The sequence below is a fragment of the Balaenoptera physalus genome, assembly GCF_965194825.1.
Source record: "Balaenoptera physalus genome assembly, chromosome: 19".
Taxonomy (NCBI): Eukaryota; Metazoa; Chordata; class Mammalia; order Artiodactyla; family Balaenopteridae; genus Balaenoptera; species Balaenoptera physalus.
In genome coordinates this window covers 91,203-116,660 of record NC_138900.1, presented here as the reverse complement: position 1 = coordinate 116,660, position 25,458 = coordinate 91,203, and the positions used below count along the sequence as shown (strand labels likewise).

At 56.5% G+C, this 25,458-nt stretch overlaps 2 protein-coding genes and 1 long non-coding RNA gene across 9 annotated transcripts; 1 reads left to right on the top strand and 2 right to left on the bottom strand.

Annotated features, from left to right (window-relative positions):
• Positions 1 to 1,140: 1,140 nt before the first annotated feature.
• On the bottom strand, positions 1,141 to 9,807 carry SLC27A5 (solute carrier family 27 member 5). Of its 2 annotated transcripts, XM_082436433.1 has the most exons (10): positions 7,830 to 9,807; positions 7,227 to 7,436; positions 6,673 to 6,831; positions 4,663 to 4,787; positions 3,561 to 3,755; positions 3,387 to 3,477; positions 2,170 to 2,368; positions 1,871 to 1,968; positions 1,590 to 1,720; positions 1,141 to 1,506 (listed from the first exon to the last, which is right to left on the bottom strand). In XM_082436433.1, exons 1-10 carry the CDS (start codon positions 8,515 to 8,517, stop codon positions 1,330 to 1,332), a joined length of 2,073 nt encoding a protein of 690 aa, XP_082292559.1. In that variant the 5' UTR covers positions 8,518 to 9,807; the 3' UTR covers positions 1,141 to 1,329. The 2 variants fall into 2 exon arrangements, with proteins under 2 accessions (XP_082292559.1, XP_082292560.1); XM_082436434.1 differs by lacking the exon at positions 1,590 to 1,720 and having other exon boundaries at positions 1,336 to 1,506.
• Positions 9,808 to 9,934: 127 nt separating this feature from the next.
• ZBTB45 (zinc finger and BTB domain containing 45) lies at positions 9,935 to 14,841 on the bottom strand. Of its 6 annotated transcripts, none has more exons than XM_082436585.1 (3): positions 14,737 to 14,841; positions 11,337 to 12,621; positions 9,935 to 10,713 (listed from the first exon to the last, which is right to left on the bottom strand). In XM_082436585.1, the coding sequence occupies exons 2-3, from the start codon at positions 12,619 to 12,621 to the stop codon at positions 10,457 to 10,459; spliced, it is 1,542 nt and encodes a 513-aa protein (XP_082292711.1). In that variant the 5' UTR covers positions 14,737 to 14,841; the 3' UTR covers positions 9,935 to 10,456. The 6 variants fall into 6 exon arrangements, with proteins under 6 accessions (XP_082292711.1, XP_082292707.1, XP_082292709.1 ...); XM_082436581.1 differs by having other exon boundaries at positions 14,686 to 14,809; XM_082436583.1 differs by lacking the exon at positions 14,737 to 14,841 and adding an exon at positions 14,356 to 14,674.
• LOC309648351 lies at positions 12,633 to 25,350 on the top strand. Its single transcript, XR_014256626.1, has 3 exons — positions 12,633 to 13,849; positions 14,703 to 14,996; positions 21,603 to 25,350. It is a non-coding gene; the product is annotated as an uncharacterized lncRNA (long non-coding RNA).
• The last annotated feature ends 108 nt before the right edge of the window (positions 25,351 to 25,458 follow it).

Genomic DNA, 25,458 nt, shown 5'->3' with positions numbered 1-25,458 from the left:
AGTCATGGCAGGAGCACTTGGTCGCAGTGGGGTGGCCAGTGGCAGCCTCTACTGCTTCATCCATACACTCCAAGCTCTCTTCCAGGCTGGTTTCTGGTCCCGGAGGGTACCAGGGCCTTAAGGGCAGGACACTGGGCCTCAAGGTGGACCAGCCCAGTCTCTGCTGCTATGTGCCAGCTGTCAAACGATACTGGACCTACTGTGTGCTCCAGGAGGAAGTAGGCCTGGGCCAAAGCAGGGGTGGCCAGCCTGGGCCTCTGCTGCTATGTTCACACAGCCCCAGCTCCCTTCCTAGCCAGGGTCTCTCATGGAGGGAACGGGCGTGTGAACAAACCTGATGACCTACTGTGTGCAGGGAGGTGGGCTGGACCACAGTGGGCCCAGATTGAGTCCAGCTGTGTGCACCAGTGCCAAGAAGGGGCTGTGGTTCTGTGGGGGACAGACGGGGCTCCCTTGGCCCCAAGGGCAGAGAAACAGTCAGTGACAACAGGAACAGCCACATCCCAGAAGATAACCCCAGGATGGCCCGCAGTGCCTGGTCTGCTGTGCTCAGGCTGCACACAGTGCCCGGCCACCGCCACCGATGAGAAGATTCTCATAGCAAACCCACCTTAAGATGCCCAGGGAGCCGTGGGGCCATGATACTGCCTCGGGGACGTCACCCAGCAACAGCTGCTCCTGCTAACATCCCCCTGCCTACTGCTCCCACAGTGGCCCCTAAGACACTGTGTACTCTGTTCCCCAGAAGCCTCTGCCTCTGCTCCCCCCAGAGGGACTTGCCGCAGGGCCTTTGCACATGCACTCTGCCAGACACACTCTTCCCCCAGTCACACCCTTCCTGCCTCAGCCCAACGCCCTCTGGCCTGCGTCAGCCTGCCCATCATGGCACTTCTCCCCACATCCTCCAGACCACGTCCACATCCACTGGCCTAGCCCAGCCCCAGCTGCATCAGAGGCCACAAATGACCCACAGATAGAGTTGTCTCTCCACCTGGGGTGGCTGTGGGGCTGCGGGCTCCTCCCACACCCCTGGCCTTGCCCAGACAAGGCCACTCCTCAAGAAGGGGGGGACCCTGAAGTAAGTGAGGGCACCGGCCCCTGCACTCCTTGCTTGTTTCCCCATCCACACAGACATCTGTGTACACATCCAAGTTTATTCTCGCTCTGCTGCGGGGCCAGGGTCATCCCACACTGTGCAGCTGGGGATAAGGCCAGGCTGGGGTTCCTGGCGACCCCGTGCAGGTCTGGGGTGTGGGTGACAATACAAGAGGGGGTGGTGATCAGCGTTGGGCCTAGTGCCTTCGGATGTCCTGTGGGCTGACCCGAGGGTTAGAGTCTCCAGGCTCCCTCACATACTGCCCGGTATATGTCTGACGTCAGGGGCCGGAAGGCTCGGGCCCGGTTGTCCAGCAGATACAGGGGGTCAGCAACAATGCCCACGTTGAAGCCCTCGCGCACCAACCGGGACTTCACCAGTTTGAACGTGCTTGTGATCTCCAAGGCATCCTGCAAGGGCAGAGACTGTAACCCCGACTGTGACTGTCCCGCCGAGACCTCCCACCCACCTACTCCAGCCACAGCGAGCTCACCTGAACACGGATGAAATGGGGGGCAGCGTAGGCGGGGAGCCAAGTGCGCACGTGCTGGTACAGCCTCTGCCCGTCAAAGGCCTGGCCGGGGGCCAGCTGCACGGCAGCCATGCCCACCTTGCCCTCACATCCTGTGGAGCACATGCATCCTCGGCGGACCCGCCTCACAGTGCCCGCGGCTGGCTCTCTCCCCTGGGTCCCAGCAGCCCCCCGCCTGTAACAAGGCTCCGGCACCACCCACAAAGCAGTTGGCGGGTTAGAATGAGGTGAACCCCCCGCACCTGGCACAGGCACACCGTAGACGTTCACCTCCTGCAGGAAGTCCACGAGTGACAGCACGCCCTCCACCTCCCGCGTGGACACGTTCTCACCCTTCCACCTGCGGGGTTGGAGGGGGTGCTGGGACCAGGGCCCGGGAGAGGAGGCCCCGCCCCTGACCAAGCCCCGCCTCCCGGCGACTAGGCCCCATCCCCTCCGGAATTCAGAAGTCCCGCCCCTGGAAAGGAGAGGCCCCGCCTCCTTCCACAAGCCCCGCCCCCTCCAGAATCCAGAAGCCCCTCCCTGAGAAACCCCGCGGGACCGGAAGGTGTCCCCGAGGCGGTCGCGGAAGTAGAGGAAGCCTTCGTCGTCCAGGGCCAGCACGTCCCCGGTGTTGTAGTAAAGGTCGTTCGGGCGCCGCACGTTCTTCACCAACTTCCTTTCTGTGTGCTCCCGGGGCCCACGGTAGCCCAGGAAAGGTTGGTGACGCAGCACCTGGGTCAGCAGGAGCCCTGCCTCCCCTGGGGGGTAGGAGTGGGAGTTGGTCATTAGCCGTGGACGAGAACATCAGGGGCCCACCAGGCCGCGGCCGGGACTCTGCCAGAGAAGAGACAGAGAGAGACCCAGAAACAGATCCAGAGACAGAAAATGAGAGGCAGAAGGAGAGAGAAGGTGGCATCAGGGAGTCCATTAGAAATAGGGGACCACCGCCGCGGAAAGGAACCCGGAGGAGTCTCTGCAGGGAGGGTCGGGAAGGGAGACGCTAGGGGGATGGATGAGTCTTCAGCTGCTGCGAAGTCGAGCTTGTGGAAGGACAATTAAGGCTCGTACTGTGTGGCCCCACAGGGGCAGAAATAGAATCAGCGGGTGGAAATTGCAGGGAGGCAGCTGGGGTCAATATAAAGAAGATCCTTGCAATCACCAGTTAGCTATCAGTGTAATGGGCTGTTCCAGGGGGTAGTCAGCAACTTTGTAGGCGTGCACATAGGGCTGGGTTCATTCACTCAACAAACTGACCTCTGGCCGTGGGCCACACAATATGCTAGGGGTAGATATTAAATAATTGTATGTATAGCACAATACCTGCCACATAGTAAATGTTATCTAAGTGTTAAAAGAAAGAAAGAAAGAAAGAAAAGAAATAGGGAAAGGCTAACAAGGATGGACGACGGAGAGAGGCAAATGGTGGTGGGAAGAGAGCGATTCCGCCAGGACCTTGCAACGCCCCCGGAGAGAAGACCCTAGGAGAAGGTTCAGGACAAGAGCTAGATGCCTGGGAGGATATGACTTCCACAGAAAGCTCAAGAGAACAAGTCAAATGGACGAGAGGTTGAGGCAGAGCTGGGCAGAGCTGACAAGCTGCGAGGGAGACCGCCCCGGACCGCCGTCAGACAGGCCTGGGGCTCAGGGTCAGGTGAGGACTGCAGACACCACCACTGGACCTCAGCCTCAAGGCTTTGGGTGGCTTGTTCCAGCCACGGAGGAGACTGAGGGTCTCCACCCTTCCCACACCCTGGGAAGGTTCTCCAGCCCCCATACCTGGCCTCGCAGGGATGCAGAGGCCCCAGCTGTCCCTCACAGGCTCCTCTGTCTCCATGCTGTACTGTACAAGCTCGAAGGGGGATAGCATCTGAGTGGAGGGTGGGGAGGTGTCAGCAGAGGTCCTGTGGGCTCAGCCTCAATCAGGGCCACTGTCACGCCCAACACACTCACTCGAAGGAAGCAGCTTATCTTGCCCTGGGCCCCACAGCGCCCTGGATAGTTGACAAAGCCACCGTTGCCTTCCGTGGAGCCGTAGACTTCCCAGATCCGAATGGGGCCAAAGCGCTGCTGGAAGGTCTCCCACACTTCTGCCCGGAGTCCACTGCCAATCGCCAGGCGGACTTTATGTGTTCGGTCCTCTGGCCGCTGCAGGGACATCCCAAGAAGGGTGAGGAGGAGGTGCCCTTGGGTGTGCCCAGGAGCCCTTACCCGGGAGGGCTATCTTGGGTCCTGACCTGAGGAGCTACCTGGGAGGTGATGGGGGGCCTTTACCTTGGTGATCTACCTGAGTTCTTACTTGAGCAGTTACCTGTAGTCTGTACCTGGAGAGTTACTTGCAGGGGTTACCTGTAGAGGTTACCTGGGAACCTTACCTGGAGCGATATCTAGGGGTGACTGGAGGCCTCATCTGGGGTCTTACCTAGGGGAAACATCTGGGGTCTTATATAGGGGTAGTTACCTGAAGTTTTTACCTGGGGGGGGGGGTTAACTGGAGGCCTTACCAGGAGGGGTTACTTGGGGGCCTTTACCTGAAGGTAACCTGGGGAGTGACTTGAAGCTTCATCTTGGGGAGTTATCTGGGAGCCTTACTTGGGGGTAGTTACCAGGAGCCTTTCCCTGAGGGGTTACCTAGAGACTATATTTGGAAGGATACCTGGGGGCCTTGCTTAGAGACAGTTACCCAGGGTCCATACATCATTGATACATAGCATGAGGCCAGCTCACATCTAGTGAGTTTATCCTGAGCCACACCCTGTTCTAGGCACTTTACGTGTTTAATTCTCACAATACTCCCTTGAGGTATTATTCCTGATTTCCAAAAGAGGACACTGAGGCTGAGAGACGTGAAGTCACCTGCCCAAGATAGCACAGCTGATCATCAAAGCAGCCATGACTGGAAACCTTGTGTGGGACTCTGTCCGCGCCTCTTGTCTGGGGTGTTTTATTGATACCTGAGCAACCTTGCTTGAGCCCTGGACTGAATCTACCTGAGATCTTTACCTGGGATGACTCCTGGGGTGTCCACCTTGGAGCCCTAATCTTAGCACCTCACCTGGGGAGTGTTGCACAGGTACCGCAGGACCTCGCCCACATACTGGATCACAGTCACACCATGCTGCCGACAGTCGTCCCAGAAGCAGGAGGCAGAGAACTTGGGGGCCAGGACACAGGTCACTCCTTGGAGGGAGGAGAGGAAAGGGTTTCAGGTCATCCTTCCAAGCCACTGTGAGAAGCTGCTTTGATCACCTGGCTGTGGCCCCTGAAACCCAAGATGACATCAGGCTCACCTCTGTGTTGCTGGCCCAGCCAAAACTATTCCCATGAGAAGAGCACAGCCGAGCCTGAGTTTGAATCCCGTCTCCAGAATGTGTGGAAAGCTCAGTGCCTGGTACAAAGTGAGCACTGCTGAATAAGGGCTGTGAGTAGGAATCACTCTTGATTGTGATAAATGTCTTAGGAATGTCTAGCTCGGCAAATGGATAGATGGATGAATGGGTAGGTGGATGGAAAGGTGGGTGGAAGGATGGATGGGTGATGGATGGGCGGGTTGGTGGATGGATATATGGATGTTCTGAAGGACGGACACATGGATTAATACATCTTAGGGGCCACTACATCCACTCCAGGAAAGTGCTCCCTCCCTTTCTGATCCCCTCCTCTGCAGCTGGCTCTGTGGATGGCACTCTCCTTACCTCAACCCTAACCCTCAACAAAACCCTGAAAGCTAAGTACCATCCCTGCACCCAAAGGGACGATGGCTCGTGTGCTTGGTGAGGTAGCAAGTATGTGTCTTCTTCGAGGCTGTATCTTGACGGAGGTGAAATATAATGCCCTCTCTGTGAAAATGGATGCTGGGTCCTTGAAAGAGATAGCTTTGTTAGCAACCCCTAGTGAAATGCCTGGATTCGGGAAAGGTCTTCAAGAGCTGCTAAAACCAGGGGGGAGGTTGATAAGGATTTTTCCAATGAAAGCTTCCCAATTCTTCTCAGCCTAAGGTAGGATCCCAGTTTTGAGCAGCCTCCAATGTGACAAATTAGCAGGCACTTTGCACCCCACCAAGGTTCTTGACAAGGATAATTGAACTGAATCTGAAAACATCTCTAGAGGGAACATCTAGTCCAGCAGGAAGTGTGGGAGGGAGAGGAGCAGAGACCAAGCAAGCAAGTACAATGAGAAGAGTTTAACTGCAAAAAGACAGTAAGACAATTGGGGAAATTTTTAACATGAAGTGCACATCAGATAATATCAAAGAGTTACTGTTAATTTTTTCAGGTGTGATGATCACTCTCGTTACAGTTTTTTAAGGCCTTACCTGTTAGAGATACATACTGCAATATTCACCAACAAAAAGATAGCGTCTGGGATTTGCTCCAAAATAATCCAGAAAGCAGGAAGGGAGTACATACGAAATAAAATTGGCAACATGTTAACAATTGTTGAGGCTGGGTGAGGATATGGGAAGCGTCATCAAACTATCTGCTCTGCTTTAGTGTATGTTTGAAACTGTCCATGATTTTAAATTTTTTAAATAAAATATGAGTAAAAAGACAAGTGGGAATAAGGGGGAGGCGATAAATGAAACACAGAAGAGCAGCATGCTGATGGTGGCTGAAGCTGGGTGGTGAGTACTTGAGGATGCATGTAGAGAATTTTAGAAATTTTTATATTTCAAAATTTTCCATGTCAAAATTTCAGGGAAGAAAAACAAACAAACAAACAACAACAACAACAACAAAACAGACCAGCGCAGTCTGTTGACTGAATTCATGGTCAGGTGTCTGGGGAGACAGCCTGATGGAGTGCTTGGTAAGTGTTCCCTCACTGGCTCCGCCTGCGACGATGACAGATATGAGTGACCAACACTCATATCAGCTCTTTCACCTCCTGACCACAGCACAGCCATTAAGGACGGTCTGGGTGTCCAACCCTCTGTCCAGGTAGCCCTGGGGCTCGCTGTCCCTTGTCGAAGGTAAGAACCTGGGGTGTTGGGTAACCTCTGGGGCCTTGACATCCAGTCTGGCAGTCCTGTGGATTGGGGGGTGGTCCTCAGAGAAGGGCTTACCAAGCTCCAGGCAGCTAAGGACCCCAAGGACCAGCCCCATCGTGTGGTACAGAGGCAAGACCGTGTAGACCACGTCATCCGCTGTGACCCCACACAGGGTCAGCATCCCGCTTATCTGCAGCGCCCGCTCATACGTGAGGATGGCTGGCTTCGGGAGCCCTGGGGGATGAAGGAACGGGAAGAGTGGGGTGGTGCACGGACAGCACTCGAGGCACCTGCACACAGGAGTGGGTCTCCAGGGCCAGGTCTGCGCGGTCAGGGGTTTGAGGCTCCCGAAAAGTGGTCAAGCGTGGGACCTGTGGGTGGGCTTGGGGAGGACAAGTTGGACGAGTTCAGAGGCTGAATTCCAAAGTTCAGGGTTTCAGCGGCTGTTTACTGGTCAGAGGCAGGATTCTGGCGCTGACCATTCAGATAACACTGGGGGTCAGAGTTCGGCCAGGTGTCAAAATCAAAGGGCAGGGTGGGTTTCAGGTCAAGTTTGAGGCACAGGTCAGGCTTGGAGTCACGTCAGCGGAAGGGTTCAGAGGTTGGGCTAGGCTGCTGGGCGCCCTCACCGGTGGTCCCCGAGGTGTAGATGAACAGGGCTGGGCTTCTCAGCTTGATCTCAGCTCGAAGGTCAGCGGGCACGGGGTCTGAGGGTGCAGCATCCAGGGCAGCCCCCAGAGCCCTCACCCCCGGCGTGGGGGAGGAGCGGCTGAGGTAGAAGCAGCGGATGTTCTCTGCCTGAAGCTTGGGAAGGACCTCCTCCAGGTTCTCCCGGAGGTCTGTGGGAATGCGTCAGAGGAGGAATTTAGAGGAGGCCCACCTTTGAGGTGGGGGGGTGGACCCGAGATGTGGGAGAGGAGCCCACTGCCAGCCATCGAGGAAGCAGCCAGCAGAGAAGAGCACCTGCCTTATCTGTAAAGAACCCCGTAATTAGTATTTGGGGGCAAAAAAAGTTGAAATAGCCATGTTGAAGAAAACACAAAGCAGAACTCTGGTGCCCTCTGAATTACTTTCCAGCAACTAAGTTTTGGCCCTAATTGCCTGGGGGTGGGTGAGGGGCACGGAGCTCTTGCCCAGCCCCCACCAGGACCCTCTGAACTGCAATCCTCCACGTCTGTCTCCTGCCCCTGTCCCCACCGCATCCGACCTCCGCTGGTCTCTGAGATCCTCACCTGGGTCCACCACCAGCACCCGAGCCCCAGAGCTCAGCACCGAGTGCACCAGGGGCGCCCCCCGGCCGTGCGGATTAATCCAGGCCACCGGACAGCCCAGCTTGGCCAGCCCGAGCCACAGACCCAGAGCAGAAATGGTCTGCGAGGGCAGCACGAGGAGGGCGGTGGGCTCCTGAGCGCGGGGCCCCGTGGCGCCGCCCAGCTCGGCCTTCATGACCCACGCCGCCCGGCAGGCCCTGGCGTCCAGCTCCCCGAAGGTGACCGACCGGCTCCCCGGCCCCGTCCACACCAAGATCGCGCGCCCTGGCTGCGCTCGCACCCGCCGCTCGAAGGAATCTACGAAGGTGTCAGGTGGCTGGCGGCTCAAGCGCGCCCAGATGTTCAGGCCCAGGCGGAGAATCCTGAAGACGTAGGCCAGGTCTGCAGGCAGCCAGCGCAGCCCTGGGGGCGGCTGCGTGGGCAGCAGAGCCAGCGTGAGGGCCGCAGCCGCCAGACTCAGCCAGTGGGGCATCCAGGGGCCGAGCCAGGGCCACACCAGCACAGCCAGGCCCAGCAGCACACAGCAGGTGGAGTCTCCCAGGAGCCAGCGCAGGGCCAGGGCCACTGCTGCAGGCCATGCGGACTGCCCCAGGCCTCGCAGCAGCAACAGCAGCAACAGTAAGAAGGCCAGTCGTCCCCAGATGCCCATCGTACCTGCTCCTGCCTCAGGGAAATGTCCAGGAATGCCCACCTCTTGCCCGGGCTGATGACCCGTCAGCCCCGCCCCCTGGCGGTGACCCAGCGGCTGTTGACCATGGTGGTGGCTCCAGGACTCTGCCTCCAGCCCTTCTTAACCCCAACTGTTTCACTCTGCCTGGTCTTCCGCGTGGTTCCAGCCCCTCTGCCTCTGTCCCCCACGCTGCGCCCCAGGCACTTGGGAAATAGGCAGAAATCCCTCTCTCAGGAAACTGAACTTCCAGCCATGCCAAATGCAAATTCAGCAGGATAGCAGGGCAGCTCTGGTTGTAAGCACTGCCTTCCCATCTGCAAGCCTCACCAGGAAGTTCTCCTGTGGCACCTACTTAATCTGAATCCTCCGGGAGATGGGGCCTGGCCGGGATGAGCCCCCAGCCTCCTGCCAGGTACACAGCAGGTGCTCAGTAAGCCCTTGAACACCTGCAGTGCCCGAATTCAAACCCAGCTCTGATCCCCAACCCATGTGGTCCACTCTGACTCTCTGCCTTACCCTTGGCATCAATGGGGACCATGCTCAGGGTTCAGGAGGCTGAACTCTGCCTGGAATGTGGGTCTGGCAGTCTATGCACAGTTGGACCAGGAAAGCCTTAGCCCCCCTCCTCTGGGAGGCAGTCACAGGGGGTAGCGCAGAGAAACGTTGCCATTGGCCTAGGATCACGGCAAGCCGGGCTACTGGAGCGCCCTACAGGCCACACCGCCCTCACCGGCTCCAGATACTTTGGACCGGGGTGCCCAGGCCACGTGCCGACAGTGTGATGGGGGCACGCGAAGAGTAGCCTCGAACTGACACTGGCTGGCCATCTTCCGCAGCCCAATGGGCAGCCCAAGGGTCCCGACTGCCGCTTTCTGCCCTTCCCCCATCCCAGCCCTGCCTGGCACTTCCGACCTTGCCGGCCAGGACAGCTATCCTGGGGCTCGGACCCCCTAGTGGCAGCCTGGCCCCAAAGACCCCCTGGACCCCCCAAAAGTGAGGTGCTCAACCATCATGCCCATCAAGACAGGGGAGGAGAAGTCTGAAGGCTAGAGAGTCTGTCTGGAAGATCTGGGGGGAGGGGCCTCGAAATCTGTATCTTGGGTGGCAGCAGCTGGGATTGTGGCTGCGAACTTCCCACACGTGGCCTCCCTCTCCGAGACCCGCCTGTACCCCTCCCCACAGGACCGAGGGCTCTGGGAGAGTCAAGCGCCAGTCATACGTGCACCCCACTCCCACCCAGAGAACAGAGACACGAGATGGCTAAGCGGATCATCCGCTCGCAGCCCAAAGGAGCCCAGGGAGCAGCAGGCATGCTGCCCAGGGACGGGGGCACTGAGGCCCGACACCCACAGACGGTCTGTGAGGAAGAGGAACACACGGGTCCGGGAGCTCACGCTTCCGGGTTTCGGCCCCACGGCCCACAGTCCTTTATTACAGAGCAGGGGTCCCAAGACCAGGCCTCAGTCCATGATGGGCCCACCTGAGACGCCCCAGGCGCCAGATGAGGGAGGATTAGCTCGGGTCGGGGAGGCGGGGACATTTCCCGGCCTGACACAGGGGCAGGGGAGCAGACCCCACCCCACTCACGGGAGGGGAGGGGCGTGAACCAGAGTCGGAGCCATGAATCCTGGGCCCCGCACCATGGCTGAGCCCTAGTTCAGGTTGGAGACGATCCAGTTCTCAGAGGTCGTCGGGTCCCTGACCATCCCCAGCCAGCCCCCACCCGGAGGGCCGAGTACGTAGGAGGAGAGGAATAAGGCGGGCTGGGCTGGAGAGAAGGGTGGAAGCAGGAGGAGGGCCTGCTCTCAGGAGAAAGCGTGGGCTGGTGGCGGGAACGTGGTCAAGTGGCCACGGCAGGCGTGACAGCGGTGGGGCTCGACCGATCCGTCGGTGGGCGTGGCCAGGCCCCAGGCCCGGGTCAGGGCGCAGGGTGCGCGGCCAGGTGCCGCTCCAGCAGCGCGCGGTGCGAGAAGACCTTGCCGCAGGCGGGGCACGGCGCGCGCTCCGGCCGGTGCGTGCGCATGTGCACGTTGAGCGAGCTCTTCTGCGTGAAGCGCTTGGCGCAGACGGCGCACTGGAAGGCGCGCACGCCCGTGTGCGTGACCATGTGCTTGAGCAGGTAGTCGCGCAGCGAGAAGGACCGCCAGCACACGGCGCACTGGTGCGGCTTCTCCCCTGCGGGCGACAGGGCGGGCAGCAAACTCAGGTCGGCTGGGAAGGGGCCCCGGGGCGCCTTTGCCGGGCAGGGACTCCCCTCCCCAACCGGACCAGCCATCCACCCGGAATGCCCCCGCCCGGCAGCGACGCCCCTCTCCCCGACCCTTAGGGTCATACCGGGATGCCACTGCCTGTCTGTGACCCACAACTCCAACAGGTAGCCTCCCAGCGGGGAACCCCGCAGGTCTGGGACATCGTTGCCCACCGAGGCTGACCACTCAGGTCTACCCCCACCTCCAGGGACCTTCCCGCCCCCAAACCGCACCGTGCCTGGCACAGGGCCGGGCTACCCCTCCCCCATCCCTGCCACGCTCATAGAGCGTTCTGGACCGTCTGGTCGCTGGCCACCATTCTGGGGACAGTCTAGCAAGGCCCAGCACCCTGACACTGGGAAAGACCCCGGCATACCTGCCCCCTCCCTGCTGGTTGCTATCATGTCCCCGGGGTGACAGAGTAGGCTGCCCCCCTCCCCCTGAATCAGAGAGGGGGAGACAGGCTGGGTTTGACCCCTAGGGTCATCAAGTATTAACAAAAAGCCTATCTCCGATGATCAAGGGGCTCAGAGACCCAGCCCGGCTCACCCGAGTGGATGAACATGTGCTTGGTGTAGTTCTTCCGGGAGCTGAACGTCTTGTGGCAGTGACTGCACTCATAGGCGGGCGGCTCGGCACCCGGGGCGCGCGCAGGGGTGGTCGAAGGGGCTGCGCTGGGAGCGGCCGGTGGGGCCGGGGCCTCCCCTAGAGGCGCGCTGGGAGCTGCGTCCGGCTGGAGCGCTGGGTAGAAGGCGGGTGGGGGCGCAGGGGCCGGCCCCGAGGGCGCGGGAGGGGGCTGCGCTGGCGGCCCGGGAGCGCCCAGGTGAAAGGGGAAAAGCGCGACGGGCGGCCCGGGGGTCTTCACGCCAGGTGGGCGGGGTCCGGACAGGACACAGTCGGGTGGGGCAGGGGTCTCGGCGGGACAGCCTTCAGGGGCGGTTTGATCTCCGTCTTGCCAAGCGGAGACGTAGCTGTCGGGGAACACGTCCTCGGCAGCCGAAGTCCCCCGGAGGAAGTCCCTCCCGGCGCCGCCGTAATCGGAGAGGCCGGCGGGCGCAGGAGGCTCCTCGCGCGCGCCGTCCGCGGCCGCGGGTAGGAAGCCGGCGGCGCAGTCGGGGAAAGAAGGGGGCGCCTGGCCCTCACCCGGGCCGCCGCCTTCGCCATCCTCGCCATCGGTCTCCTCATCGGTCTCGTCGTCGTCGTCGTCCCCGCCGTCGTCTGGGGCAGCGGTCAGGGCAGGGTCGGCGTCCGATCCCTCCGCCTTGGCAGGCGCGGGGGGCGCGGGCAGCTGCAGGCGCGCGGGCTGGCGCTGCTTGCGTGTGTGCGCGGCACCGGGGAGGCCCGGGGGGCGCGCGGCCAGCAAGTGGCGCAGGCGGTGGCGCAGCTGCGCGGGCGCGAGCGGCGGGGGCACGGGCGTGGGCAGGGGCGCGGGCGCGGGGGTGCCCGGGGCAGGGGCGCGGGCGCGGGCTATGATTTGCGTGCATTCGTCTATGACCGTCTGGATGCGCAGCACCGACGCGGCCGTGAGCACCTGCAGCGCTTCACCCTGCGCCACCACGAGCGAGCCGCTGTAGAGGAACTCGACGAGCTGGCGCACCGTCTGCGCGGGCACCACAGGCGGCACGCGGATCTCAGAGTGGCCGAGCAGCAGTTTGTCCTGGAAGAAGGGCGAGCCGGCGGCCAACACGCAGCGGTGTGCACGCAGTGAAGCCTCGCGGATGCGCACAGTCACGTCACAGAAGTGCCCACCCAGCCGCTGCCCGTTGAGCGTCTCAAGCAGGGATCGGGAGAAGTTCTGCAGGTGAATGTGGTGCACTGCCTCCGCCGCCGCCATCTGCACCGGACGAGCGGGTGTGGGCAAGAGGAAGTCAGCCAGGGACCCCCCCCTCTGCCCCAGCGTTCCCATCCCTTCAGCGGGACAGGGCCCAAGGGTGAACCACACCCCCAGGCTTCAGGAACCCCAACCTCCTCCAACGCCCCCGGCCCCTCGAAGTCCTGCTTCCCAACACACGCAACACAGCAGGACTCCCTGCCCCCACCCCAGGACTTCTGCAGCCCGCTCTGCCTCTGCAGTCCGCAGCACACCGCTGTGAGAGGGCTGGGGATACCAAACGTTTGCTGCCCTCCGGTCTTGCTCACTGCCAGCGTGGGGAGCTCCAGGGCTCGCTTCCCCTATTTTGCCCCACCCACCCTGCCCGGAACTCTGGTATCCATCCTTCCCCATATCCTCCTCTGACAGGACACCCTGTGGAGAAGAGGGCGGGGACCCCTATCTAGAACAGGCTTCCGTGTCTCACCCACTCCCCACCCTGCTGGCTGCGAGTCCCACCACGAGTGGCTTCTTTTTGATTTCCCCTTGATACAGCCCCCAACCTTGGAACATCCAAGGCCCTGTGCAGACCGAGGTCCGCTGCCTCAGAACCTGGCTACATTAACTAGTGTATATGGAAGTCTTCGCAGGGGTGCAGCTGGCATGAACTGCCTCTGGGGCTAAGCGATTCGGGGTGTGCACAGTCACACAGAGTTGAGACTAGGTTGGGCCTTAGCCTAGCAGGTGCCCTGCGGGAGGAAAATACATGGTCTCTGGCCCGCTCCAGCACAGCTAGCGGGAGATGCCTCCTGCAGCCTGATGCTTCCTGGAATCTTGATTGGGCCTGTGGGGCGCAGGGTGTGGGTGAGGCGTAGAGAGGGGGCTTGTGGACTGTGCAGGGGTGTGTGATTGGCTGGGTGCAGGTGGAGCAGCACAGGCCTCAAGAGCAGCAAGGCTGAGCAATATGGACCCTTCCTGGTAAACTGTGGCCTCGAAATCCCAGCACTGCCCACCCTCAGGCACTGGAAAGGGAAAGGGGTACCACCCCCCAGGGAACAATGGGCATCTGAGAAGCTCAGCTACTTCACCATCAAACAGGCACCGTGCTGGCTTGGCCTCAGTTTCCCCTCTATCTTAGATACCTGGCTCACCCCGCACCCAGGCCACACACACCTCCAGTCTAGGGGAGAAGCAACAGTCGGGACACAGGACACACCCCGAGACCCACCCACTCTGCACCAGCCTGGCTCAGGTGAGGCCTCTCTTAACCCCTCGGGGTCTACTTCGGTCTCAGACTCACCCCCTCGGGCGCCTTACGCCCAAACAGCCTTTCCTTTGCTGGGGCCATTCATGATCCATAGCTGACCCCTCAGACCACTTTGCACACCTCCACTGCCCCAGTAACCTCCTCGCGTCCCCCCACCTCCCGGTCTATTCCCGACGCGACAGCCAGAGGGAGCCTGTTCAGACCTAACAGATCGGGACCCTCCTTAGCTCAGAGCTCGCCAGGCAATTCCTTAAACAGGCCAACTCCGCACGTACCGTTACCTCTGCCACAAGCACCCTTCACCGTCTTTTTTCACCCAGCACCTAAAGGACTTCAAATCCGTGCCCGGGCAACGGGGGCAGAAACCTGCGCCTCAATCCGTAGGGACTGAACCCTTCCTCTTTCGATCCACCCCCGCCGTGCTCCCCAGCAGGCTCCAACTATAGTGCAGGTGCGGCAGAGCCTCTGGGCGCCTCGGAACAAAGGCCCACCTTGAGACGCTGCACCCAGGCGTCCTCGCCACCACGCCTTTGCCCACGCCATGCACTTTGCTCCGAGCACCCTCTCCCGTTCTCTGCGCCATTGCCCGCGCCTCACCCTGAGTCCAGCACCCCCTCCTCTGATCTGCTCCGGCTGCGCCCGCCCCAGCCCCGGCCGACTAGGTTTCCCGCCTCCGCGCTCTTGCCCGCGAAGTGCCCCCGTCCTGCAGCGCCCCCTCACGTCTGCGGCGCGCGCTCCAAGCCTAGCGCGGGCGCCCCTCCCCTGGCACGCCCCGGCCTCCCCGCCGGCCCTGCGGCAGGGGGATGCCCGCCTGACCCCACCTCCGGCTCCTCCTCAGGCACCAGGCCGGGCGGTGGCCGCCTCCAGCTCACCACTTTCAAGGCCGCACTTCCGGGCCCCAACGCCGGCGGAACCAAAGTCCGCCGCTGCAGCGGCGCGGCGAACCACTAGGTCAGAGCAAGTTTCCGGTGTCTCCATGGAGACTAGTCGCCGCTGCAAGGTCGCACTTCCGGCCAAAGTCTCAGGGGCTGGGACAACCAGGCAGTGTCGCCCTAGAGACGGGGCGGGGGCGGATCCTGTGCTGTCAATCTGTGGGCCGCGCCCACTCGCCTGTGCTGCGGGGCGGAAGAAGGTGAGAGGGAAAGAGGGTGGGAGGGCGGTCAGCTCCGAAGACCCTGGCGGGTCCCGGCAGGTTTAAACCCCACTGCACCCCAGCCTTCCACCCATATGGATGGAAGCAGCAGTAGGGCTCGCCCCTGGTGTCGGACTCCAGCCCGAGTGGGGCCTGGGGGCTGCAAGTGGGATGTGGGAGCGGACGCCAACCCGGGCCGGCCCTGAGCCTGGGTCCCAGGTAGAAGATGGAGGCAGCCAGACTCGATGCCCCTACACCAGGCCCACCTGCCCCAGGGCGAGTAATGTTCACTTAGTGCCCTCTGCGTGCCACACTCTGGGCCGAAGCTAAGAAGGGGAGTGGGGTGTGTGTATGTGTGTGAGCTGGGTCCTACGTCTGCCCGGAGGGTGGTGAACAGCCAGACTCCAAAGACCAGAAGACACTTTAGGGGGCAGAATCTGTGGGAAGAGCTGTCTGGGCAGAGGAACAGCCTTGATCCGCAAGGGCCTTGAGGTGGGGCTGGCTGTCCAGGACATCCGTGAACCAGGCCCACTAGATGGTGAGGCTGCAGTGGTGGGCTGGCTGGGCCTTGTGACCTACTCATGGGGGCTGAAGGAAGGCGGGGAGTCAGGGGGGAGCGGTGCCTAGACCTCAGTGGACCCCATGCCTTATGCAGCAGCTGTGGAGTCCAAAGTGGAGGGGCTGACTTCTCTGCTGCCAGTATGAGGACAAGGTCAGCATGCCGGCCTCCTGCCTCAGGCAGCTGCTGAGCGGGCAGCCGTGTTGTAGATGTGTTCTAGACGTGTTGCAGACGTGTTCCAGGCAGGGAAGGGAGGGGATGTGCCAGGTGGGGAGCATTCCATGGCCCATGCCCCGAGGAACCTCATTAAAATCCCAGTCCCGTGGCCTCATTGTCCTTGTTCAGAATCTAAGTCCTTCACGACGGCCTGCCCAGCTCACTGGGTCTTCTTCCATCCAACCTCCTCTACCCAGTTCCCATCACTGTTCATTCCTCTCTGGCTTCACAGGCCCCTTGCTGTGCCCACCTCGACCTGTGAGGCTAGGGGTTCATCTGTGTCCTTCACCTTGACAGACAGCTATTGCCACTATGACCCAAACAGGAGGACAGTGGACCTAGTGGGGCAGCACACATAAGAGGTCCAGAAGGCAGCAGTGGCGGCTCAGACCTCAGCAGGGAAGGCCAAGCGGGGGCAGAGTCAGGGTAGGAAGGAGAGGACACGGGTGGCTTCAGAAACGTTCTCAGCAGATGAGGGTGCGATGGAGGACCTGGCCCTGAAGGAGTGTGAGAGACAAGAGGAAACACCCAAGCCCCGACCCCTCTCAGGTTGCAGAGGAGATGGGAGCTGTGGCCTCCAGCGATACAAGCCTTCAGAAAATGTCTTCTTTGCTTTTCTCTCCAAAGACCTTGTCCGGTGATTGTGGGGGCATCTCGAAGAATAAATAGTGTGGCTGAGGACGCAGGGTTAAGATGCCAGGGGTGGGCCCATGTGGCCTGCCAACATGGCAAACTCCCGACCAGGTCTGAGAGTCTTGGAGGCGGTGGGGATGAGAATGCCACAGTGAAGGGAAGAAGCCGAGAGCTCACGGCAATCACAGACACATGAAAGGAGCAGAAGAAATTGAGCTCCCACGTGACTGGGCCTCCTGAGCGCGGAGGCAGGCCCCCACCCCCAGCCACCCAACACACACACACACACAGAGTTTTCGTTTTATTTATTTATTAATTTTTGGCCGCACCGCACGGCTTGTGGGATCCCAGTTCCCCGACCTGGGATCAAACACGTGCCCCCCTCTCCAAATAAGAGCATGGAATCCTCACCACGGGACCGCCAGGGAAGCCCCTACAGTTTACGTCAGCAGTCAGAAGGCTCAGCCCCTCCTCCCAGCTCAACCAGGGTCCCCAGCCTCTCTCCAACCTCCTGCCGTGGCAGCCACTGTCCACGGGCGAAGCCCAGTGTTCAGGCCTCTGAGCCCAGCCCTATCCTAGTGGGTCTGAGCTGTGCCAGGTGTGGGATGCAGGGCCCAAGACTCAGTCTGCCAGGAGCTTCCCTCGGCCAGCCCGGGGTTAGACACCAAGAACGTCCCCAGGAAACAGGGTGGAGACCGAGGGAGGTCCCTGGCAAGGCAGGTACCAGCAGTGGAGGGTTTAGCCCTCCAGACGGTGCTGAGAGGAAATGGAGAGCCCTTTGGGGTGGGGGAGGGGCAGTGGCAGGATCCCGAATACACCAGAAAGGCCCTGGAGGCTGCAGGCTGGGGAAGGGGCTGGAGGGGAGCCCGGACCCAGGCCCTGGTGGAGGCAGTAGGAACAATGGGTGGGACCAGGCAAAGTGCCTTCAGACTTAGAAGAAAAGAAACATCCAGATAGACATCAAGGACTGTCATTGAGGGGGTAGAGGTGGGGGGGAGGAATAATTGCAACTTTAATTTGCTTTTATATTTAAAAGATAACGAACCTCCTACTAGACCTGTGGCCTGAGGAAACCATGTGGGGAGGAGGAGACCTAAACTGAAATAACAATCTTAACTGCACAACTACCAATGTCGCTTCTCCAGGGTCCCTGCACCTGGGTCACGTACCGGGCCCTTGGATTAATGTTCAAAAGTTAAAAAACCCAAATATGTGGAACCTAGAAAAGTGGTACAGATGAACCGGTTTGCAGGGCAGAAATAGAGACACAGATGTAGAGAACAAAGGTATGGACACCAAGGGGGGAAAGTGATGGGGGGGGGGGCGGCGCGGGGAGGGATGAATTGGGAGATTGGGATTGACATATATACACTAATATGTATAAAACAGATAACTAATAAGAACCTGCTGTATAAAAAATAAATAAAATAAAATTCAGAAATTCAAACCAAAAAAACCCCCCAAGAAACAGAAAACAGTAGAGTACACGCTGGAGCACTCACATTCTCAAACTAGCAAATATTCTCGTTTGGTCCTTTTTATTTCTCCTGTTTTTAGCACACTAAAAATATTTTTTTCAACTAAAAACTTTTTTTTTTTTTTTTTTAAGTAAAGCTTGTGGGTGAAGGGGAAAACCCCTGGAGGTGTCACACCTAGGCAATTCTGTCCTTATGGCCTCTTGTTCCATCCCGGTTTAATGCATCCCCTGAGGCCAGATTAAAATGTTTGTTTTAAGCAATGTTCTAATCCCGTCCCCTCCCATCCATCATTGCTCCTCGGTGCCCTGGGGCTGGGAGTTCCTGGCACCCTGGCACAGGGGCCCAGTACAGTCTTTCCTACTTTTTTTTTTTTTTTTTCTTAACCTCCTTTTGTTTTTTTAATTTACTTATTTTTGGCTGTGTTGGGTCTTCGTTGCTGTGCGCAGGCTTTTCTCTAGTTGCCGCGAGCAAGGGCTGCTCTTCGTTGCAGTCCGCGGGCTTCTCATTGCGGTGGCTTCTCTTTGTTGAGGAGCACAGGCTCTAGGCGCGCAGGCTTCAGTAGTTGTGGCACACGGGCTCAGTAGTTGTGGCTCGCAGGCTCAGTAGTTGTGGCGCATGGGCTTCGTTGCTCTGTGGCATGTGGGATCTTCCCGGAGCAGGGCTCAAACCCGTGTCCCCTGCACTGGCAGGCGGATTCTTCACCACTGTGCCACCAGGGAAGTCCGCCTTTCCTACTTCTGAACACCAAACTCTCTGATAGAATTCTCCCATCTCAAGTGCACATATGATCCAATCATTTTTAGTAAATCTACCATTTTCTGTAACACTTAGCATCCTCCTGTTTTAGAACATTTCTGTCATTCCCAATGAGATCCTCTGCCCATCTACTGCGAGTCTCTGTTCCCACCCTGTCTCAGGCAGCTGCAAATCTAATGTCTCTATAAATTTGCCTGTGCTGGACATTTCATAGCAATGAAACCGCACAACATGAGGTCTCCATCACTTTGCCTCAGGCTGGTGTGCCAGCCACCCAGATGTTGTGAATTTTGTCTGGTTGGATTGTTCCTTGTTTTCCATTCAGGAGCTGTGCCCTTGGCTTCAGGTCTGAAAAACACTTGCCTGCCGAGGTGGGTGACTAATGCAGAAACCTCCCAGGCCTGCTCTTCCAGGCTGTCTTCCTGCTGGGTCCATGGTGGCTGAGGCCCACCCAGACCTGGTCCCCTCCACTCTGCCCTCTTTGTGTTTAAGACACGGATTAACTCTTCTCTCTCTCTCTCTTTTTTAAAAATTTATATATTTTGGCTGCACCAGGTCTTAGTTGCGGCATGCGGGCTTCTTAGTTGCGGCACGCGTGCAGGATCTAGTTCCCCGACCAGGGATCAAACCCCAGCCCCCTGCATTGGGAGCGTGGAGTCCTACCCACTGGACCACCTGGGAAGTCCTAACTCTTTTTTTTTTATTTTATTTTTATTTTATTTTTCTTGAAGTATAGTTGATTTACAATGTTGTGTTAATTTCTGCTGTTCAGCACAGTGATTTAGCTATACATATATATATACAATTGTTTTTCATATTCTTTTCCATTACCATTTATCACAGGACATTGAATATAGTTCCCTGTGCTATACAGTAGGACCTTGTTTCTTATCCATCCAATATATACTAGTGTGCATCTGCTAATCCCAAACTCCCAATCCATTCCTCCCCCACCCCCTCTTCCCCTTGGCAACTGCAAGTCTGTTTTCTATGTCTGTGAGTCTGTTTCTGTTCCGTAGATAGGTTCATTTGTGTCATATTTTAGATTCCACATATAAGTGAAATCATATGGTACTTGTCTTTGTCTGGCTTAGTCCACTTAGTATGATAATCTCTAGGTCCATACATGTTGCTGCAAATGACATAATTTCATTATTTTCTAGGGCTGAGTATTATTCCATTGTATATATGTACCACATCTTTTAATTTTATTTTTACTTTATTTTTTAAAAATTTTATTTATTTATTTATTTATTTTGACTGTGCTGGGTCTTAGTTGCGGCATGTGGACTTCTTAGTTGTGGCATGCATGTGGGATCTAGTTCCCTGACCAGGGATCGAACCTGGGACTGCTGCATTGGGAGCACAGAGTCTTGCCCATGGGACCACCAGGGAAGTCCCTGTACCACATCTTCTTTATCCATTCATCTGTTGATGGACATTTAGGTTGTTTCCATGTCTCGGCTATTGCAAATAGTGCTGCTGTGAACACTGGGTTGCATGTATCTTTTTTTTTCTTTTTTCTTTTTGGCCGTGCTGTGAGGCATGTGGGATCTTAGTTCCCTGATCAGGGATTGAACCTGTGTCCCCTGCATTGGAAAGCGGAGTCTTAACCACTGGACCGCCAGGGAAGTCCCTGCGTGTATCTTTTTTTAAAATTTATTTATTTATTTATTTATTTATTTTTGGCTGTGCTGGGTCTTCGTTTCTGTGCGAGGGTTTTCTCTAGTTGCGGCGAGCGGGGGCCACTCTTCATCGCGGTGCGCGGGCCTTTCACTGTCGCGGCCTCTCTTGTTGCGGGGCACAGGCTCCAGATGCGCAGGCTCAGTAGTTGTGGCTGACGGGCCCAGCTCCTCCGCGGCACGTGGGATCTTCCCAGACCAGGGCTCGAACCCGTGTCCCTTGCATTGGCAGGCAGATTCTCAACCACTGCGCCACCAGGGAAGCTCGCGTGTATCTTTTTGAATTATAGTTTTTTTAAAAAAATTTATTTTTGGCTGCGTTGGGTCTTCGTTGCTGCGCACGGGCTTTCTCTAGTTGCGGTGAGCGGGGGCTACTCTTCGTTGCAGTGCGCAGGCTTCTCATTGCAGTGGCTTCTCTTGTTGCGGAGCATGGGCTCTAGGCACACGGGCTCAGTAGTTGTGGCTCGCGGTCTCTAGAGCGCAGGCTCAGTAGTTGTGGCGCATGGGCTTAGTTGCTCCGTGGCATGTGGGATCTTTCCGGACCAGGGATCGAACCCGTGTCTCCTGCACTGGCAGGCGGATTCTTATCCACTGCGCCATCAGGGAAGCCCTGAATTATAGTTTTATCCAGATATATGCCCAGGAGTGAGATTGCTGGATCATATGGCAACTTTATTTTTAGTTTTTTAAGGAACCCCCATACTGTTTTCCATAGTGACTGTATCAATTTACATTCCCACCAACAGTGTAGGAGCGTTCACTTTTATCCACACTCTCTCCAGCATTTATTATTTGTAGACTTTTTAATGATGGCCACTCTGACGAGTGTGAGGTGGTACCTCACTGTAGTTTTCATTTGCAGTCCTCTAATCATTAGCGATGTTGAGCATCTTTTCATGTGCCTGTTGGCCATCCTTATGTCTTCTTTGGTTAATTCTTTTAACCTCAGGATTCATCTTTTAAAAACAAGGAGGTTTCCTAGATGCCTGTCTTTGGAAGCTTCCTTAACTCCTTAGCATGTCTGGTCCACATCCCCATGTCACCAGCTCTCCGCAAACAGGCCCTGATGGCTGGCTTGTCCCTGCCCAGGACCCATTCAGGATAGCTCAGGTCCTTTGCTCCCTATTGATCTGGAAGCCTCACCTCTCCTTTTAAAATTAAGGTGATCCACATAACACAAAAATTAACCATTTTAAAGTGAACAATTCAGTGGATTTTATTTTTTGTTTGTTTGTTTGTTTGTTTTGGCTGTGCCACGTGGCATGCGAACTTCCTCAACCAGGGATCAATCCTGTGCCCCCTGCATTGGAAGCATGGAGTCCTAACCGCTGGACCGCCAGGGAAGTCCTCTGTGGATTTTAGTATAGTTGCAATGTGGTGTAACCACCACCTCCATTTAGTTCCAAAACATTTTCCTCACTCCAGTAGCTCCTCATTTTCCCCTCCCTCCAGCCCCTGGCAATGAATAATCTGTACTGTATGTCTCTATGAATTTGCATATTCTGGATATTTCATAAAAATAGAATCATACAATATGTGGTCCTTTGTGTCTGAGTTTTTCACTTAGCATAATGTTTTCAAGGTTCATATATGTTGTAGCACATACCAGTGCTTTGTTCTTTTTTATGGCTAAGACTCCATTGTATGGAAATACCACATTTATTTTTCCGTTCATCAATTGGTGGACCTTTGGGTTGTTTCCACCTTTGGCTGCTGTGAACAGTCCTATACCAGGATTTGTTTGAACACCTTTTTCAATTCCTTTGGATACGTCCCTAGGAGTTAATTGCTAGATCAAAAAGTAAAATCTATCTTTAGCCATTTGAGGAACTGCCAAACTTTTTTCCAGGATGGCTGCACTATTTTACGTTCCCACCAGCAATGTAGGACGGTTCCAGTTTCTCCACATCCCTGCCAACACTTGTTTTTTTCGAAGCCATCCTAAGCGGGTGTGAATCAGTACTTCACTGTGGTTTGGTTCGCATTTCCCTAATGACTAGTGATGCGGAACGTCTTCTCATGTGCGTATCGTCCAGGCCATTTGTATATCTTCTTTGGACCTCCCCTCCTTTTTCAACAGTTGTATTGAAGTAGAATTTATACGCCATAACGTACACCCATAGCGGGTACCCTTCAAAGATTTGTAGTAAATTAGTATTCATATCGTGCAGCCATCGCCACTGTTCAGTTTTAGAGCATTTCCCTCCACCTTAAGACTTCGTGTGGTCCGTGTCCATTTCTGCTCCAGCCCCAGCGGCAACTGCTCCAACGTCTGGCTAGAGACACAGCCCCTCAGTGAGGACTGGGCGGGGACAGTGGACCCTGGCTTCTAGCAGGGCACGCCCCATCCAGATGGCCTCTCTCCCTCCCCCCAACATCCCCTTTAGCTCCCACGGATGGAAAATTAGATCTAAAGACTCGCTGGGCTTTGGGCCAAATATTGTTGGCTAGAACCCCTCACAGGGAGTGTTAGATGGGCACCATTGCATCCCATGCAGGACCTCGGTGCTGCTGACCCTAACAAGGGGGCAGTGACAGCCTGACTCTGCTCACTCGTGTGTCCCCACCCCCAGATGTCCACATTGACACCCCACCCTCCATTCACCTCATAACATGTACACCAGATAGTCCTAGCCTGCTCAGGAATCTCATTACCGCTTGGGAAGTGATGTTTTCCAAACTCTAGCATTTAATTATCTCATCAAGGACTGGGGCCATGTGTTCCGCTGAAATACAGGTTCCTTTGGGGAGGCAGAATCGGTGCTGAATTCTCAGAGTGAGGAGCTGCCTTAAAAGCAGCACCATGGGGACTTCCCTGGTGGTGCAGTGGTTAAGAATCCGCCTGCCAATGCAGGGGACACGGGTTCAAGCCCTGGTCCGGGAGGATCCCACATGCCACGGAGCAACTAAGCCCGTGTGCCACAATTACTGAGCCCACGTGCCACAACTACTGAAGCCCGTGTACCTAGAGCCCATGCTCCGCAACAAGAGAAGCCACTGCAATGAGGAGCCTGCGCACCGCAACAAAGAGTAGCCCCCGCTCGCCGCAACTAGAGAAAGCCCGCGCGCAGCAGGAAAGACCCAACGCAGCCAAAAATAAATAAATATATTAAAAACGAAAAAAAAAAGCAGCACCATGTGGTGACAGATGGGCTTATTTTTCGACTCTTCCTTTTGAGAACCCTTAACTCATGGATAGGGTGGATTCATTGTGTGTCAGTCAATGACAGTCATTGTTTTTTCTTTTTTAAAATTTATTTAATTTATTTATTTATTTTTGGCTGAGTTGGATCTTTGTTGCTGCATGTGCGCTCTCTCTAGTTGCGGTGAGCGGGGGCTACTCTCCGTTGCGGTGCACGGGCTTCTCACTAAAGTGGCTTCTCTTGTTGCGGAGCACGGGCTCTAGGCGTTTGGGCTTCAGTAGTTGTGGCGCTTGGGCTCAGTAGTTATGGCTCGTGGGCTCCAGAAGGTAGGCTCATTAGTTGTGGCGCACGGGCTTAGTTGCTCTGCAGCATGTGCGATCTTCCCGAACCAGGGAACGAACCTGTGTCCCCTGCATTGGCAGGCGGATTATCAACCACGGCGCCACCAGGGAAGCCCAGGCACTGTTTTTTCTGATGCTTGAGTCGTATCATCATGTATGGCTTCTGTGTCCTTTTAACAGGTTTCTGTCGTGCTCCTGGGGCTCACCTGAGGCCCCCCCTGGAATGCTTTCTCCCAGGAGCCCTGGTCCCTAACTGCAGGGAAAGGGCTGAAACTCTGGGCTCTGGTTGTCTCCTGTCCTTTCCCTCCCTGCCCTCCCTGGAGGCCAGAGATTCCCTAGAACTGGGTTGAAGTCATGCAGGCTGTGCGGCCCTGGATGACACCTTCTACTCTCTGGGGACCAGTTTTCCCATCCGTGAAATGTGGGCTGCAATAGGCAGAAAGGTGGCCCCAAAGACATACACATCCTAATCCTCAGAACCCGGAAGTGTTACCTTATCAGGAAAGAGAATCTTGGCAATTGTGGTTAAGGATCTGCAAACGGGGAAATCATTCTGTGTTATTTGGGTGGGCTCTAAACGTAAATTCACATGCATCCTTACAAGAGCGGCAGAGGGAAATTTGTCAACTGTCTTAGTTGGGCTTGGCTGCCATAACAAAATACTATAGACTAGGTGACTCAAAGGACAGAAATTTACTTCTCACAATTCTGGAGGCTGGGAAGTCCAAGATCAAGGTTCCGGCAAGGTATGTTTCATTCTGAAGCCCCTTCTCTTGGCTTGGAGAAGACTGCTGTATTGCTGTACGCTCACGTGACCTCTTCTTTGTGACCACAGCAAACTCTGGTGTCTCCCCCTCTTTTTTAAAAATTTATTTATTTTTGGCTGCACCATGCGGCTTGCAGGATCTCAGTCCCCCGACCAGGAGTTGAACCCTGGCCACAGCAGTGGAAGCCCGGAATCCTAACCACTAGGACACCAGGGAACTCCCTGGTGCCTCTTCTTAATAGGACACTAATCCCATTATTAGAGCTCCTCTCTCATGACATCATCTAACCCTAATTACTTCCCAAAGGCTCCATGACCAAATACTATCACATTGTATTTTGGGGTGGACACACTTCCATCCATAGAAGGACACACAGAGGAAAAGGCAGTATGAAGTTGGAACAGAGAGAGATTTGAAGATGTGGACCTTGAAGACTGATGTGATGCAGCCACAAGCCTAGGTACCCCTGGAGCCACCAGAAACTAGAAGAGGTGAGGAAGGATTCACCCCTAGAGGCTTCAGAGGAAGTGTGGCCCTAACACTTAGATTTCAGAATTTTGGCCTCCAGAACTGTGAATTAAATTTTTTAAAATATAAATTTATTTATTTATTTATTTATTTTTGGCTGCATTGGGTCTTTGTTGCTGCACGTGGGCAATCTCTAGTTGCACCGAGCAGGGGCTACTCTTTGTCATGGTGTGAGGGCATCTCATTGTGGTGGCTTCTCTTTGTTGAGGAGCACAGGCTCTAGGCGCGCGGGCTTCAGTAGTTGCGGCCCGCGGGCTTCAGTAGCTGCGGCCCGCGGCCTGAGTAGTTGTGGCGCATGCGCTTAGTTGCTCCACAGCATGTGGGATCTTCCCGGACCAGGGCTCGAACCCGTGTCCCCT